The 19,037-nt window shown below is 35.9% G+C and overlaps 1 protein-coding gene across 2 annotated transcripts in view; it reads right to left on the minus strand.

Annotated features, from left to right (window-relative positions):
- Positions 1-19,037, minus strand: part of galnt2 (UDP-N-acetyl-alpha-D-galactosamine:polypeptide N-acetylgalactosaminyltransferase 2) — a 150,266-nt gene that overhangs the window by 41,018 nt on the left and 90,211 nt on the right. For both annotated transcript variants that reach the window (NM_001128351.1, XM_009307348.5), the window contains exon 3: positions 16,108-16,261. In NM_001128351.1, coding sequence (NP_001121823.1) covers positions 16,108-16,261 — 154 coding nt within the window. The remainder of the gene's footprint in view (positions 1-16,107; positions 16,262-19,037) is intronic.

Consider the following 19,037-nt stretch of genomic DNA (forward strand, 5'->3'; position numbering starts at 1 on the left):
TTTTTGGCACGAGACTTCCGGTCTTATTCACTTCAATTCATTTTTAGATATTAAAAACAGCTCGTTCTACTGCTTGATGCTGCAAACTGATATTTTCTTATTACATTATTCTATTTTGTCTGTGTAGTCATGCAAACATTTGTTTGTAGAGCAAGTAGTTTGACAGTTTTTTGCCGTTTATTATTCCTAGTCATTTCTCTCATAGGCGACTGAATCGGAAGTTCTCTGAAGCAGAAACTCTGACCAATTTGAGAAGTTTACTCGCACGTGACTCGTTTTGGCTCTTTTGATTTGTTTAGAAACTCTGCCGTCTAAAAGCAAACTGCACCAAGAATAAAAATAAACATCGTAAAAATTTTAATTCCCGTTTCGCAACAAAAGAGTCGATCCACAGGTGAGAAAGCACTCTTAGACATTCTGGGTTATTTATACCCAAATTGTACAAAATGTGGACTAACCCAAACATTGGGTTAAATTTGGTCTTTTAAATTTATTTTAAAAAATTAACTCAGCAGTTGGTTTAGTTCATATTACACCATGAATTAGGTTTAAATAACCCAGAATTTTAGTGTAGAAATACGCTACTGCCATGGATTCCAAATCATAGCAACCAAAGATCCTCAGCTAAAAAAAAAAAAACTGCCACCAATGCTTTGTCATGTGCTATCAAGAGCAATTTCAGAAAAAACTTGCCATTTTTTGAGCTGCGTGGCTACAAATGCAGTGGTTTATTGAGGATTATTGGATATTTATTGTTTGGCATATTGTCCATTTTTTTTTCCTGCGTTTCTGAAATATACTAGAGACAGATCTTAGAACGAAGTCCAGAATATTCTACTAAATTCCTGGACTTTTGCAGTTGAAATTTAAAGGTGGGGATAATGCAAATTATGGATGAGCAGGCCATTTATGAATGAGTGGGATTCATTAACATACAGATTTAACTACAAAAAAAATGTGTGAATAAACAATACAATTTTCATAAAAGTATGTTATGCAAAAAAATACTCTGAATTTACTATAGTTTCATGAATGAGGCTACAATCTGTAACTCTTTTTTTTTTTTAATACAAAATGTTGGCATTCCAGCAAACAAACTACAACGCTCTGACCTTTAAAAAGGTCTCGTGGCCATTTTAAGCAGAAGGTTTGTGTGTCTTTTATGCTGAACGTGACTTACTGCATTGGGAATGCAGCTCACGCGCCGCAGGGATGGTGAAAGGGCAGCGATAAGAAGACTTACAACAAGGATAATGTCATCGCCAGCATCAGCAGCTCTCCAGGAGGCAAGCTGACTGACGAGACGTTTACATGGAGCCGCACAGAGGAACACTGGTCAACCAAACACATTTACAGCATCAAATCAAACACATCAGACGAACTGACACTCCAGCACAAGAGGCCATCAGAACTAAAGAGCATTCCTTTCTGAATATGTACTGTAAGGGATATCCTCTCGCACATCCAATTTTAATTCAGTGTATAATGATTGTAAGACTGTAGAAACCATTAAAGGATCTAACATGCCAGAAATTTTAGTTAGATGGTCTTTTCTTTACAGTTTCCATTTGGGTATGTTACTAAATTCTTGGTGGTCTATTCAGTCATCCAAAAAGCATTAAATGGGGCTTTCTGGTGGCTTAATATAATAAAATTATAAAATATTATTATCTATTAACATTATTGTTAATGAAAACAGGATGCATATCTGTGCCCCAAGTAGTAGCACTGGTGTTCCTTAAGGAATATTTTTAGCATAGTTATTTATCTTTTACACGTCAGATTTACAGGATAACTCCAAAAACTGTCATCTGGATCTCATCATGACTCAGCAGTTGTCGGCTAAATATCATGAGGAGTGAGAGTATGTGGAGTTTCTAAAGAGTTTCGTGGACTTGTGTGAAATAAATAGAGACCAAGGAAAATGCGGTTGACCGAGTCTGAAATTGACATCATTTCAAGTACCTTGGTTTATAATTAAACAAGTTGGGGTGTAAGACGAATCATAATGGCATTCACAAATGACACTTTGGTCAGTGCAAGATACTGTTGAAGACCTTCTATGGCCACCTCTCAGCTGTGTTGTGTATGCTCTGTTTGCATTTTAACAGTGGTTTAGCACTGCTTAAAGTGGGTGGGATCATGGCTATAGTTACTCTGCCTCTACTGTTGTAAAAAATATCTTTTCAATCTGGGTCGTCCCATCCAGCTTGCCATTCTCTTTATGAAACAACCCCAATGTTACAAGGAATAATACAGAAAGTCACTTGACAAACAGCAATTAGACTGTGTATTTAATGTCATATTGAATGACTAATAAATATTAATTAAATATTATAAATATGTGACCCTAGACTACAAAACCCAGTTATGTTGCACAGGTATATTTTTCCCAATAGCCAAAAACGTAATCAATGGGTCAAAGTTATGGATATCCCTTAATGCCAGAAATCATTAGGATAGTTAGTAAAGATCATGTTCCATAAAGACATTTTGAAAATATATCTACTATGAATATATCATAATAACTCGATTTTTGATTAGTAATAAGCCAAAGGAAAATTAATGAATAAATATTAATTTCTAAGAATATTGACATCTATTCACTCCCTGGTGAGCTTTGCTGTGATATGAAATCCCCTTTGGGAATCGGGATTAACAAAATCAATTCAATCTAATGAATGTGATGCAGTTACTCAGAACCTTCAGTCTATAGAAATGGAGAAGATGCAGTAGGTAACTTCACTCTTAGCAGCAGTTTAACAATCCAAGCTACTAGTATGAGTATTATGCTTCTATCTAATTTCTGATAAATGAGGCTTAATTGATGACTTCTGATGAAAATAGATGAGAATGTGCTGGCTTAAATTTGGGTATACAACAAATTTGAGTTTGTCATTTATTTTAATATGTGCCAAATAAATGACAATATTATTTTGCTTATTTGTTGGTTTTTGACAGATTTATGCATACATAAAATCCCTTTTAATAAAAAAATGCAGTATTTTACACAGGATATAGTAATAAAAGTGTCCTGAGCACCAAATCATCATACTAGAATGATTTGTCACTAAAGGATAGAATAATGATATTGAAAATTCAGATTTGAACTTGCGCAAAAGCAACACATTATAAAACAATAAAAGTGGAACAATATTACTAAATATTCTATTTTGGACTATTTTTAATCAAATAAATTGAGCAACAGACCAGCACAAGACACACACACACACACACACCAAATTTAACAGTAATGTATGCCAATCATAGGTTTGAACCCTTGACCTTGTGTGTTAAGACAGGAAGCGCTCCTGCGTTTAATGTTTACATCATTACCAATCTTACACGTAAATAAGGGAAGGAGTCTTTGGCAAATTATATCAGAATATGACCTGAACATCTTGTTCCAGCTCAGTTTAGGTTACACGTGATGGTCTTGAACACACTTTCATTTACAATGCAATTTGAACTCCGTCCAACCAAACCAGAGTCAACAATGTTTGAGATCCATGCCAGTAACCTCTCCTGCCAAATGACTAAAACAGACATCCAGCTGACGTGAGATTACGATGCCCGAGAATAAACATGTCAACCATTATGTACTCGACACAATTCCCCCTCGTCACATTTGGAGGCCAAGTATCTGAGTCCACTCTGAATAATTGGGAATTAAAAATCCAATTTCACACAGAAAATATTGCACACTAAAAAAATATGAAAAAAAAAACAATAATTAGCACTATATAAAAATCCTAAATAAAATTCTAATAAGATCATTTGTGCCACTGATAAGGTAACTCTCTGTACAGACAGATGCTTAAACTTTCATAATTCCAGTGAATCTCAAGATGCTCTTGGTTTCATGAAGAAATCGTTTTATTCAGCATTTGACAGGCAAATTTGTAATTATAATGCACCTTCGTCCTTAATTTGCATGTGCAGTACACTAGAGTTTTCCACTTTTTAGTACTGTATGCTCTATCTCTCTCTTCTTAAAACGTAAAGGTTTTTGTGAATGAATTTTCTTAATTTTTCTGCTCATTAAGCAATCAACTATTCAGTCTAACATAACAGTAACTTTAATTAAAATGCTAAAAATTAGAAATGTACTTGGCTAGATGTGAATAGTATGTGTGCTTGCTCCAGAGTTGCGTTGTGCATAAAGCATAGAACAAAATAAATTTAATCTCAACAAAATAGCTCAACAGAGATGTATTTAGAGTTGTACTTTAAAGCTTTAATATATATTGCAGAAATTAATAGCAACATCTGGATAAACAGATGATTTTTATTAAGGTTAATGGCTTCCTTTCACTTGAGATAAATCTCAGTAAGAGTTGTGTGATATGAAATGGTGTGTAAACGTGCACTGGACATTATATTTAGCAGTTTACATGTGTCTGTTGTCTCATTACAAACATACATGGCACATTTCACAATATAAATGTTAAACTAATACAAGATACATCATGTATTAATCACACAAGTCTGCACATTAATCCTCCCGTGTGGATCGACAGAGTCTGTTTTGTTACAATTTGCCTGTTTTCATTAAACTATGGCAAAAAATAATGGTTTGTTCATGGTGTGTTATTTCAATGTACTGAACTCTCATTATTCAACTATGCCTATATACATGCAGATTTTTAATCTATAACACGTAAGGATCTATACATATTTATACAAAAAGATGTGGTCGAAAGTATAAAGGGCGTTGTCGTTTTTTTGCTTCTATAAAACCACAGCACATTCACAGGAGGAGGGCAGAGCAAACATTTAACTGGAATTGTACAAACGTGCAGGCAAATAAAACTTCAGACCTGGAGGGATGAGATCGATATAAAAATACAGACACAGTGTGAGGAAATGGGCCTGGGTGGCGAGAATGAGAAACGCATCTTAATTGCACCGTCTGTGTGGCAGTCATACAACAGAGGGTCAATGTTTGCTTCTGTGGCTCATGGAGACTGGAGTCGATGACTTCACGACTGCTCCGCCAGTGGCAACGGCTGGCAGCACTGAGAGATATTCCCAAAAGCCAAACAGGCTGAGGCCAAAGCGCACACACAGTAGTTTTTCTGCAAGAAAAGGCCAGAGCTTAGACGCTTCAGAAGGATTTTGAAAATCAGACAGGCTTTAAAAAGGTCATGCTCAAAAGAGCAAAGAAAGAAAAGATGAACAGATGCTGCTCTAAGAGTCTACAGAAATGCAAAAAAGAAGAAGAAAAAAACATATGTTCACATCATTCAGAGAGCCATTACCAGCTTATTGATGCAAATATTGGCTGCTGGGCTTACTGAAACACTATAAATTAAAGCTTTGCTCTCAGAGAGCAGAATATTCAATCTTACCAAAACTTTTAACAGAGAAGTTCAAATAGAACATTAGAGACGGTGAGTGTTTTAAGCTGAGTAAATATTATATACCATTCCTTCTATGCTAATGAAGGACTGCAAGAGGAGTCCTCCTGGTGTGGCAGAGTTCCTCATAGCTCTAACAGCCTATTTCCATTGAGTGGTACGTCATGGTACAGTACGCTTTTATGGCCATTTCCACTGTCAAAAGGTACCAAAAAGTAAACCATACGGTACCACTTTTTGGGTACCCGCTCCAAAGGGTACCTAGCATGATAAAGTTGGACCTAGATGTGCAGCTGAGCGCTATTGGTTTACAGAAAAACGTCACTATAGTGTGCACACAAGCCAGGAGAATGAAAACAAAAGCAGCGCCATTTTTAGTACGCAGCCGAGACATTACACTGTTATATATACATATGAGTATAACATTATATAATATATATAATAATGAGCCATGGTCACCCCAAGCTTAAACAAACCTTGTTGTTGTCTTAATAAACTGCCAAAAAGCCAAGGTAAATCTGTTGTCCTGTTGTTGTGTTCGAGGCCGTTTAAATCACGAGCGAATTCACTTTCTTTAGAGAGCTTGCTATCGCTTGCTACACTACAATATTTGAAATAACGAACTTCTTGAGCTGATGATAATAAAGTGTGTGTGATTATTGAAGTGCTTCTGACAACCGATCCTTTCAGAAACAGACAAACGTGAGATTGAAGCATGAAAAACAGAGAAGGCAGAAAAAACAAAGGAGCAAATGATTCTTTCAGCTACCTAAAGCATGAACAAACAGCCATGTTTAATAATTATTATTCCCTTTAAGACTGTTTTGAACTCGGAACGACACAATTTCTTTTTAACAAGATGTTAACTTTACATGTACTGTTGAAGAATAAAGATGAATGGTTTATACTGACTGTATAGGTTTTGTATATTTATAAACCCAAATAAGGTCTAAATGTAAGTTATGGGTATTTTTTTTATTTGTAACTGGTAACATTTCAGAGACTGTAAAGGTCTGTATGTGTTAATAAACAATTTATTTATTTTATTTATTTTCATATAATCACAGATGTTACTGTAGGCTATTTTGCATTATCATTGATTTGCAGCTATTATCAAATCTTGTTCATAGAAAGGTTAGCATATAACATTTATTTATACGTATATACGTATAAAATATTTATGTATATAAAGCATTTGTTTAGCAGGAACTGCTTCTCAGTTGACTGAAACTTTCTGTCTAACACCACACCCAACAAAAGGATACCATTGGTACCCTTTGGCAGTGGAGAGACAAGCCTGAGAAAGGTGACCCGTACCAAACCATACTGTACTGTACCACTTAGTGGAAACGGGCCATAATACACTTCTCTGCCATTAGCTTAAAGGGGTGGTCCAGACTGCAATTTTAAGGTTTGTTTTTGTTAATACGATGCAAAGCAATGTGTGTTCATGTTTCACTTGAACAAAATACAACCTGTTTGGTTCACTTGGCATTCACAAGTCTGTGTGGCAAGCTATTTGTGTGCGCTTAGCGCAAGCCTCCACTAAGTGCACGTGCACAGCCGAAAACTGTGAAGGCTTTCATACTTGACGCGCTCGTCAGAAACATAAGCATTTCTCTTGTGAGATTGCCAACTGTGCAGACGAATATCAAATATTGCTTATTAAAAAAGGTTGGTCAGTTAAATTATGCTACTGTAATGTTTATTCAGGAATAATTCTCCAGTACCGATAGCAAAGAATTAACGTCAGAGCTTATCGATACTTCTGTCTTTTATAAATGTAGCACAGATACAGATAAAGTACCGAGTTTAGGTACCCATCCCTAGTTTTCAGCACAAGTGTATTCTTGGTTTCATTTTGGAGAACACCAGTCAGAAATCATCCTTAATGTTCAGTTGTGGCCTGTATTTATTATTTTTAATGTATTTGATTGCCATAAAGGTGTCAGAAAGTTTAACATGGTGCTATAAAATCAATCTGCTGGAGCTGACGATATTGCTGTGTTAATCTAAAGTAAACACACCAATCCTATGAAAAAAACGATTTAAAGGCTGATGGCTTTTCATTTGCATGTTGTTTTTTTTAACTATTAAAAACTACTATTTTAATCTTCTGTGGGTTATGGATAAAATATGTTAATTCTTAAAGTTAAATAAAATTTATTAGACTTTTGGAAATCACCAAGTGACCCCCTGTCATTGTCCCGAGACCCCCACTTTGGGAACCACTGATCTAGACTAGAGTGTGTTAAAATAGAAAAATAAGAAAACATCTAAAAACAGCAATGACACATGACCTGTGTAAATGGTAAAAAGTCGTTGGATTTATTTAAATAACAATCCAGAGGTAAGAGGCTACTTTGAATTCCTGGAAAATAATGATCTGGAACTTTAAATAGCAACAAACATCGACATCTTAAATCTCCAGGTAGGAAACGGACACTTTGAGGTCAGGAACATGAAGTGTCGGAGTGACACGCTGCAATACAGCATAAACAACACAGTCACGCCAGCAATGACCATTCCTTCCTGCAAACACCACACACTTTTCTGCTCAAAATATTGCATGGGTCTATTTTTAAAAAAAATTTTTATCAAGGGCCGGGCCCGTGCATGTGTGATGGGAGGGTAATTTCCTAAGAGGGCAGCATCTCCCTAGCAGCCTGTTTATGTTGAGAAGGGAACTGACACGAGAGCTGCCCTCCTCTTGACAAGTCTTCCTGTCTGTCAGCAGTAAATCAGCCGGTCCTCAGAGTCCAGACCCACACTTCAGGCCTTTGGTGGAAAACAATGGAGAAAGACAGCCTAAAGTGTCTGGACCTCCAACCCTGCACGTCTATGACAAGACCACAGACTAGGACAGCAAATGCTCCCTTTCCTCCATAAACCCTTTAATTAGACCAATGAATGTCATGTTTACAACTATATAAGTGCAAAAAAACATAGTTAAAAGGCATAGTTAAGCAAACCATAAATCAATCAAGCAAAAAAAGGTGCATGAAAGAGCGTGAAAATCTAAAACTTTCAAAAAATAAAAACAACATATACACAAATTAATTTGTGTTTGCAGGCTGGAGCACACAGAAATGATCTGCATATGTATTATTAATACCTCAATACTATATTTCCTGGAAAATAACTCGCACCTTGCTTTTACTGCCACAGTATAGTTGCACAATATATCAATTGAGCATCAATATTTTATTGAGTGTATCGGCAATATTCACATCACAGGATTAAATTATTAAAGATGAAAATATAATAAATATTATTTTGAAACAATTTATACAATGATGACCAAGTTATTTGGCGTCACGGTGGTGCAAAGGGTAGCACGACTCCCTAACAGCAAGAAGGTCGCTGGTTCGAGCCGCAGCTGGATCAGTTGGCATTTCTGTGTGGAGTTTGCATGTTCTCCCCGTGTTTGCGCAGGTTTTCTAAGCATGCTCCGATTTCCTCCACAGTCCAAAGACATGCGCTATAGGTGAGTTGAATCAGCTAAATTGGCTGTGTATGTGTGTGTGTGAATGCAAGAGTGTATACAGTAGGTATTTCCTAGTGTTGGGTTGCAGCTGGAAGAGCATCAGCTGCGTAAAACATATGCTGGATAAGTTAACGGTTCATTCCGCAGTGGCGACTCCTGGTAAGTTAAGGGACTAAGCCGAAATGAAAATGAAATGTTATTTTTTGCTTGATTGCTCAATTTCTGTATGTCAATAATGAGAAAACCATAAAGCATTGCTACTTATTCAACTTTTATCTGTGCTCTGTTGTATTTATATACACTTGTAATTTATTATAAATTTATGTAAACACACTGCATAAAAAAAGATTTGATCATCTAGCTATATGAATGAAATATTTCCAAATAGAGCTGTTCAATTCATCTGGTCAAATCTATATATGTGATTTATATACATGATATAAATCACAAAAAAAAAAACTAAATATCGAAATGTCATATTTTTCAAATATCGTGCAGCCCTACGCCACAGCCTAAAAATTGCATTGAGGGGGAAAAAAACTTAAGTGTATAAGAGCACATTTTATCATTTCAGTCAGATGTACTGTAAATGTAAAGAGGTCACAGGTAATCCTAAATAAAACAAAACAAAAACGTAAACCATTATTTTAATAGAAAGTGCTCTGAAGCACAAAGCCAAGCTTTGCACAATTTTTTTTAAAAATTGGTTCACTGGTTCGAGCCCCAGCTGGGTCAGTTGGCATTTATGTGTGGAGGTTGCATCTTCTCCCCTTGTTTGTGTGGGTTTTCGCCAGGTCCTCCGGTTTTCTCAACAGTCCAAAGACATGCGCTTTACTGTAGGTAAATTGAATAAGCTAAATTGTCCATAGAGTGTATGGGTATTTCCCAGTGTTGGGTTGCAGCTGGAAGGGCATCCGCTGCGTAAAACCTATCCTGAATAAGTTGCCAGTTCATTCCGCTGTAGTGGCTACTGATTAATAAAAGGACTAAGCCAAAAAGAAAACGAATGAATGTTTCAGATTAATCGAAATTAATTTTCCCTTAGATTTGACAGAACCCAACATTCTTAAAAACTTTGAAGAACTGCCAGGGTTTTGCAAACTTCATCCTGGAAATATCCAGAGTTATCCGTTTCTGCCTAACATCACGTAGTTAAATAAAGATCACTAATTCATCATACTGTTCGCAACAGCTCTTTCTCAGACAGCGGCTGGCTGTGGGACCAATTTATGTTCATTTAAGCACGAGCAGGCCCCCTATAGTGTTTACATCAGCCCTCTGTCATGAGAGAAACGTGCTTCATGTGAAGACGCTCGAGTGCTTTAGTGAAGAGATGAGATCTGCATCTGAATCACAACAAAAGCAGTTGCATCTGGTCATTATAACACCGCAGTAACACGAGTGTTGGATGGAAAGCACCTTTTCTCATGCAATCGATGTGATCTCAGCTAAGTGCAGCGCTAATGATGTTATGTCCTGGGGACAAGATAACATTTCTAAAGATCTTGATGCCCTTTGAAACTTTAGAGTTAAGCCATGTTCAACTAAAAGAACACCGGTTTGTGTAAAAAAAAAAAAACAGGCACTAAGCTTGGTGTTGCTTTTTAGTTGCTTATTTTGATAATTACCAATCTACTAACGGGTTTTTGCAATGCTTTATGTAACTAGGCTTGTTGAAGGTTATTTTATTTTATTTTTTAGGTTTTATGTAACTAAGATTTCTTTATGTAATTAATTAAAATTTGACATGGCCATTTTACAAAATTAAACAACCAATCTTTTATACTGTAATTCAAAAATTCAGTATTTCTTCTTGTTCTTTTTTTTCCAGAACACTTGACAAGCCTTTTCACTGTTTAGGACACAAAATCAGTCAAATGTGACAGTTAAGACATCCAAAAGGTAACTGTACAAAACCAACAATAGAATTGGCCATCTTTCTACAATATAATTTAAATACGTGGCGATTTAAATCATGATACAACTGGAGTAAGACTTAATACAAATGAGTCTCTGAGAGGAACTGACTGTCTTTAGAAAGGTTTATGTAGTAGTTTCTGTTCATCTTTCTTAATGACGTAGTAAAGTGCTGTTCGTAAGTGCAGAACTGCTTTTTTTCCTATGCAGTAACCCAGGAAACATGAGTCAATAATGTTTACATGTGCCTGCTACACAAATCTAAATCTGCATCTCATTCAGCTCATCTGCTGTGTCCTTCAGATTTGTATATAGGACAATAGTTAAAAAAAAAAAAAAAATCTACAGTTTTTTTAATATACAGTCTAATTTAGAATTAAAATTGCTCGTGCTGCATGGTTACTGCATCTTTGTTTGAATTTTAAATAGAAAGATCACAAAATGCCTTTGTTCACATCAAGAGATTCTGTTTAAATATATATTTTTCCATTTATTTCATTTCACTCTTCGTATTTATTACAACTTCAATTTAGTTTTGTAATATTTTAATTTCACTGAGAAATGCACAGGAATAGCCTAAAAACAAACTTTCCTTTAATCCTCCTTTTGACATGCGAGTTCAAAATGACACAGGCATTTTTTTTAACAGCAAAAAAAAAAAATCTAAATGTTTTTTTTTTTTTTTTTGAAGTTTGGTGACTTTTCCTAAAATTATTGTTTTCATATTACTATATATTATATACAAATATTTTGAAGGCTGCACAATTGTAACCCTGTCATAAATAAATAAATTATTTTTTACACTACAAAACTGCTGGCCCACATTGAAACACATTCACACAACAACAACAACGTGGAAAAATATCATCAGCTTAGTTAATTTTTACACCCCTATTGATCATTATAAATATATTAGGTACCCATTTTAGAGAGTCACATAATTCAAAAACGTAACCAAAAAATCTAATGAATATTTAATTTAATCCTATAAACGTTCTGGCCCTATGAAGACAACTTGCTGTAATGCAAATGCCATTTGTGGGTATTAAAATAAACAATATGATAACCTTGGATAAAAGTATCGTGGTATTGTGCTCATTGCTCTAAAATGTTCTTTTTAAATGTCCAGGTACAAACTAAAACTTTTTTCCCCTTTGAAAGCAAAATATTATATTTTTTGAAAGATTTGGGATGTTTTGGAGCAGTAAACATGTCAGCCTATATAATTCAAATGAATCATTGACTTCTGCTGTCTTCATTTGTTTCAGAAACATTGATTTCTTTACAATTTAAAACGGCATCTTTGGATATATATTTTCTGCTGGAGATATTTTTGTCCAAAAAAAGTAAATAAAAAAAAATCTTAAATATACTTTAGGAACGGTATTACAGAAAATGTAGGTGGTTTTAATATTAACTTTAACCTTGACTTTTCCAAACCGCGATATACCTTGAAAACGGTTATCGTCCCATGCCTATGTCTGAATTCATAGAATTTGAAAATCAGTATGCAAGTACAACAATGACCTACTACTACCGATGAGATTCAGAAGTGCATATCGGATGGACGCTATGCTAATTCATGAATGGGATTAAAGCAACCCAACTCACACGGGTAGGTCGAGTGACCATGACAAATTGATGGATGTACTGTAGTATATTCGAGTTCCATTCATACTACTTACATTCATACTGTAAAGAACGTACTTTCTAACACAGTTACATTTAAATTCAAGTGCGGTACCTATTGAGTAGTAGGCAGTTTCATATGCAGCCATACTTTTTTATACTTTGGGGTTTATTTGACCCAACATTAGGTTATAACAACCCAGCATTTTTTTTTCTGAGCGTAGAGTAGGTGTGATTTTTGTGGCAGACCTTATTTTTTTATATTCACAGTCAGTACTGATTTGTGACATTAGGAACAAAAAATAAAAATAAAAAAAATAAAACAAAAACAATTCTTAACCCATTTATCACAGTTTCCACACAAACTTTAGCATCTGAACATTTTTAAACAATCATTTTGTTCTGTAGTTCAATTAAACTGCTTTGAATGAGCACTTTAAAGCTGAAACGTTTCTCCATTTCCTAATACATCTGATTTATATGCGTTTTACAACATTATAAAACAGTCAAGAACTGTCTCTCTCTCTCTCTGCTTCTCTATGATAAAGTCAATCAAACTAACGAGCTAAATTAATTTCAGATTGTCATAAAGGCAGGCCTGTCAGCTGACGAAAGATGCTTACAAAGCACAGCGATAGAGAAATGCGTCAAAAGCACTTCCTCAGTGAATCTGCGAGTCTTTCAAAATGTCAGGCTCTCCTTGAGGTGGCGTAGTAGCAGACTGTCTTAAATGGCTCTCAGGGATGTCAAGGTAAGACTGACAATACTGGATCATCAGGTTGTGCGAGAGCAGAGCGGTAAACGTGGAGGTGGAAAGTAAATGAGTAGTTTAAATGGAGAATAAGATTGACCTCATATGCAGTAAATGCTACTGAGTGTTGTTATGAATCTCATCTGCTGTTACAGTCACAGGTTCCTGTTTAAAGCTGACAGTTCTCACAGGGGGAAATGATTTTACTCCTCAATGAATGTTGTATTTGCTGAAGATAAAAAAATGGAAATAACTGGACATTATAATAAAATAGTAATTCATTGTTTTTGAATAAGATGTTGTGAACGTTTTCCACCTGGGGATACTCATCCCGAGGCCCCCAGAGATTATGCAGCGCCACTAAAGTGATCAAAGACCTGTGAAGAGATGATCCCAAGGTTTCCACATTCCTGGACCAGGCCGTAGCAGCTGCTGTGGTGGTCAGAGGAGTAGAGAGCCTGAGACTGATTCCTGTGAGACTCCAGGGAACGCAAAGTCTTCGCTGACTTCCAGCATTTTTAGCCTCTGGCCTAGACTGAGTCTCTCCAAAAACATTGTGCCATATAAGAAATGGTCACGGTAACAGACAGGTTTCTCCTGAGTTTTTTTTTTTCCCTTTACTTTCGCCCACTGGTGAAGTTTTTTTTCCTCGCCACTGGCTTTTATGGTTCCTGACTTGTAGAGCTGCGCATCGATGGATTACTCTTCAGTGTTTGGACTCCCAGCAGTGAATATTAAAACGCATTGAACTGAGCTATTCTAAACTGAACTGAACTATGCTGTTTTAATCACTTTAATCTATGTAGAGCTGCTTTAAAACAATCTACATTGTAAAAGTGCTATACAAATAAAGATGAATTGAAATGAATGCTGAACAAAACACCACATTTGGACATTGGTTAAGTTTTATTTTGCATCTTTTCCTTTTATTTTTTGTAGTCATCTTTTGAAATAATTATTTATTTGTACTGTATTCTCTTTAGCTGAACTTCCTCTGCAGTCTTTTTACCATACAGGCTTGTTTTTCTTACTTGGGTTATTTTTTGATGTTAGAGGAATACATGAACACCCACATTTGCACCTCGACAATGCCTTTCAGAGTTAAACATCTGACCCTTGCTGAAGTTTTCTTTTAACAAGATCTATAACTTCGGTCCAGTTTTTATTCTTTTTAAATGTGAAAAATATAGTTTATACAACACAAGTTATAAAAATTTTCATATTTCAGTCAATCGTGTGGGTCTTCTGTAAAGTTTTTGAAATCTCTGTTGTTCACCAAAGCTGTATTCATATATTTGATCAAAACATGTTTAGTAGTGGAGTAATGTTAAAGTAGGCGATGCGGTGGTGCAGTAGGTAGTGCTGTCACCTCACAGCAAGAGGGTCGCTGGCGTATCTGTGTGGAATTTGCTTGTTTTTCCATGTGTTCTAGTGCGTTTCTTTCAGGTGCTCCAGTTTCCCCCCACAAGTCCAAAGACATGCGGTACAAGTGAATTGGGTGAGCTAAAATTGTTCATAGTGCATGAGTATGAATGAGAGTGTAAGGGTGTTTCCCATTGATGGGTTGCAGCTGTAAGGGCATCTGCTGCGTAAAACATATGCTGGATAAGTTGGTGGTTCATTTCGCTGTGGCGACCCCAGAATAGGGACTAAGCCGAAAAGAAAATTAATAAATGAATGAATATCGTTAAAGCATTATTAATATTTAAGAAGTATTTTAATTTTATTTTAATAATATTTAAATATTCTTCAGTGTCTAAGATGCCAATTTAAGCACAATACATTTTTATAATAATTTAAATGCAAAATTGTAATATTATCATGATTCTCTGATTTAAAATCTCAACTAAAGATTCTATTTTTACAACAGGTTTCATTTGAGCAGTTCATTAATTTAGCATATTCATTTTGTCTGAATCACAAAGACACTGTTCTTCACTATTCTCTGATGTAAATCACACCACAGTACATAATAAAGTAGCTATTGCAGATGAATGGAGAAGTCATATAGTGGCAGAGCAAATGCTCCATTAATAGTTGTGCTTTAATGTGATTAACATAGAATCTTTTTTTAATTAGATTTTGTGCAAAGTAGCCCATGTCTAATGCTTACATAAGAGAGAATCTTTATTTTAAAATGAAGATCTTTCATCTGTAAAAAGTGTCACAAACTAAAATAAACTCTACTGAAATGCATAGAACTGGAAATCACTTACAGCTAACTATCTAAAACCATGCTGTAAATAATATTGTACATAGGCAAACGCTATCATTCTACAAACTTAAATTCATTTTATAAAAAGATTTCTATTTCAAATAAACGTTGATGTTTATTTGAAATATATATTTTTTATCTATTTCAATTTATCTATATATATTTTTTATTGTTTATCAAATAAAAAACAAAAAGAAAATCTAATTTTCCACAAACAAACATCACAACTGCTTCTTGAGCTTCAAATCAGCATATTAAAATAATTTTGCAAGCATCATGTGACACTGAAGACTTTACTCTAAAAATTCAGCTTTGCCATCACTGGACTAATTACATTTTGAAATGTATTACAATGGAAGATTTTTTATCTTAAATTGTAATATTCCACAGCATTATATTTTGTACTGTAGCAAACAACAACATTTGCCTTATATGCAACCCAAGACCTCCATTTCACAAATTGTTAAAAACGCAACTAAATATAAACATCTCATCTGCCTCAAACCATAATAAAGTACTAAATTTCAACTTTTACGCTCACCAAGATCGAAACAACGCATAAGAAAAACTAAAAATCCCAAACCAACTCAAACATACCATGTGTCAATGCAAACCAATTGCGTTCTTGTCACCAAATCAAATTAATTACATGCAATGTAAATACAAGCATTCAAGAAGTGTTGTGAGCTAAAGTGAACTGAACAAGAATAAGTGTTACTGGAGCTGAAAGCTGAGAGCTGAGTCTTACTGGTCATGTCTAGTGTCCGGGATGTTGCGGTCCATTCGGAGTTTGTCACTCTCCACCTGGTTGAACTTGTTTCTGGCGTAGGGATCCTGCCCTGGACGCACCACAGTCGCTCCAACATATAGATCCTGGTCATAGTCCTGCCACCGAACCTTCCCTGAAAAATGTGAAAAACAGACACTCAATGAGAGTAAAAGAGACATCTAGACCAGCGCAAATGTCAAAACAATGTGTTTTTCCATAAGAAAGACTCATTTGACCCATTGTGCACATTAATCAAATACTGTGGATTGATTACTTTAACATACATGTGGGTAGTTTCCATCTGAACAACTTGGTTTCTTAGTTTTTTCTTAGTTTTCCACAATATTAGCATAAGCTGTAAAAATGGTTACTTCAACAGGTAAAATAAATAATTGTGTATTGCTTCATTGTATAGAAATGACCAGAATAACAGAGTAAATATAAAGTACAATGATCCTATGAGGTGCTTTGAAATGCACATTTTTGCTTGATATGTGACATAATTTCAACTCCTTAGAAATAAAACCACCAATAGAGCTTTGTTTTAAATCACAGCAATAACATTGCAAGTGGTTGGGCTCAAATAAAAAGCAAATGAGAAGAGTCTTGAGGGGGCCGGATATATCAGATACTACAGAGCATGTGATTGGTCAGGAGATTTGATGAGAAACTCAATGATGTCAAAAAAAGTGTTAATCCATTTTGGGGAAGTGACAAACTGTAAGCTTGCCCTGTTATTGTGAGTTTTTTTTCCATTTTATACAATTCCTTTTATAGCAACGATGTTGTAATGTCATTTAATTAAATTCAAATAAATAGACTTTGGCATTCATTAAGTTGATCAAGTGTAAAACGAGACAAAAAGCCATTTACTTGCATGCGCCCATTAGAATCGGCAGGCTAGCGTAGAAGCTCCATTGAATATACTGGGGTAAAATAAAAATAATAATAAAAAAAGAAAAATGTATATATATGTATATACATATACATATATATATATATATACACACACACACACACACACACACACACACACACACACACACACACACACACACACACACACACACACACACACACACACACACACACACACACACACACACACACACACACACACACACACACACACACACACACACACACACACACACACACACACACACACACACACACTTGTAATGTAATGTGTATTTATATAGTGCATTTATTGTGTATGATTATACATCCAAAACACTTTACAATCATGAGGGGGGTCTCTCCACACCACCTCCAGCATGCAGCATCCACTCATCCGACAGACCGGAGCCACTTACAGTATAGTGTCCCCTTTACATTTACTGGGGCATTAGGACTCACACAGAGCACAGGTAGAGTGCCCCCTGCTGGTCTCTCTAACACCACTTCCAACAGCAACCTAGTTTTTCCATGTGGTCTCCCATCTAGGGACTGACTAGGCTCAGCCCTGCTTAGCTTCAATGAGTAACCAGTCTTGGGCTGCAGAGTGGTATGGCTGTGGTTCACAAAAAAAAAAAAAACTGACTGGTAGACCTTACTAGTACCGGGTTGAACCCCATTTTGCATTCAGAACTGCCTTAATCCTTCAAGGCAAAGAATCGACAAGGTACTAGAGATATTCCTCAGAGATTTTGGTCCATATTGACATGATAGCATCGCAGTTGCTGCAGATTTGTCAGCTGCACATCCATGATGTGAATCTTCCATTCCACAACATCCCGAAGGTGCTCTATTGGATTAAGATCTGGAAACTGAAAAGTTCAAGAAACCAGTCTGAGATGATTCGCGCTTGATAACATGGTGTGTTATCCTGCTGGAAGTAGCCATCAGAAGATGAATACACTGTGGTCATAAAAGGATGGACATGGTCAGCAACAATACTCAGGTAGGCCGTGGTGTAGACACGATGCTCAATTGGTACTAATGGGCCCAAAGTGTGCCAAGAAAATATCCCCCACACCATTACACCACCACCACCACCACGAGCCTGAACTGTTGATACAAGGCAGGGTTGATGCCAAATTCTGACACTACTGTCTGGAAGTCCCAACAGAAATCAAGACCAGGCAACGTTGTTTAATCTTCTATTGTCCAATTTTAGTGAGGCTGTAAGAATTAAAGCCTTAGTTTCCTGTTCTTAGCTGACAGGAGTGGCACCAAGTGTGGTCTTCTGCTGCTGTAGCCCATCTGCCTTGAGGTTCGACATGTTGTGCCTTCAGAGATGCTCTTCTGCAACGAGTGGTTCTTTGAGTTACTGTTGCCTTTTAATCAGCTTGAACCAGTCTGGCCATTCTCCTCTGACCTCTGGCATCAAGGCATTTGTGCCCACAGAACTGCCGATCACTAAATATTTTCTCTTTTTCAGACCATTCTCTATAAACCCTAGAAATGGTGTGTGAAAATCCCAGTAGATCAGCAGTTTCTGAAATACTTAAACCAGCCAGTATGGAACCAACAACCATGCCACGTTCAAAGTGACTTAAATCATCTTTCTTCCCCATTCTTATTCTCGGTTTGAACTGCAGCAGATCGTCTTGACCACCTCTACATGCCTAAATGCTTTGAGTTGCTGCCATGTGATTGGCTGATTAGAAATGTCCATTAAGGAGCAACTGGACAGGTGAACTCAAAGTGGCCGGTGAGTATATCATATTACTGAATTTCTGCACATATCTAGTAAGTGAATCCCCAAAGACACAAATCTCCACAGTGCAACATAAAGAACAAAGGTTTACTAAATCTTTTTTTTATTTAACGAATTTAAATGAAATTAAATAAAAAACTAATTTTTATTTAACTTTTTAAAAATGAATGAAATACTCTTGTTTTTCTGAATCGTCTCTTTCAGCCAAGACAAAACCCCCCGATGCACTGTTGCCCATTATTACATT

Source organism: Danio rerio, chromosome 13 (genome assembly GCF_049306965.1).
Source record: "Danio rerio strain Tuebingen ecotype United States chromosome 13, GRCz12tu, whole genome shotgun sequence".
Lineage (NCBI taxonomy): Eukaryota > Metazoa > Chordata > Actinopteri > Cypriniformes > Danionidae > Danio > Danio rerio.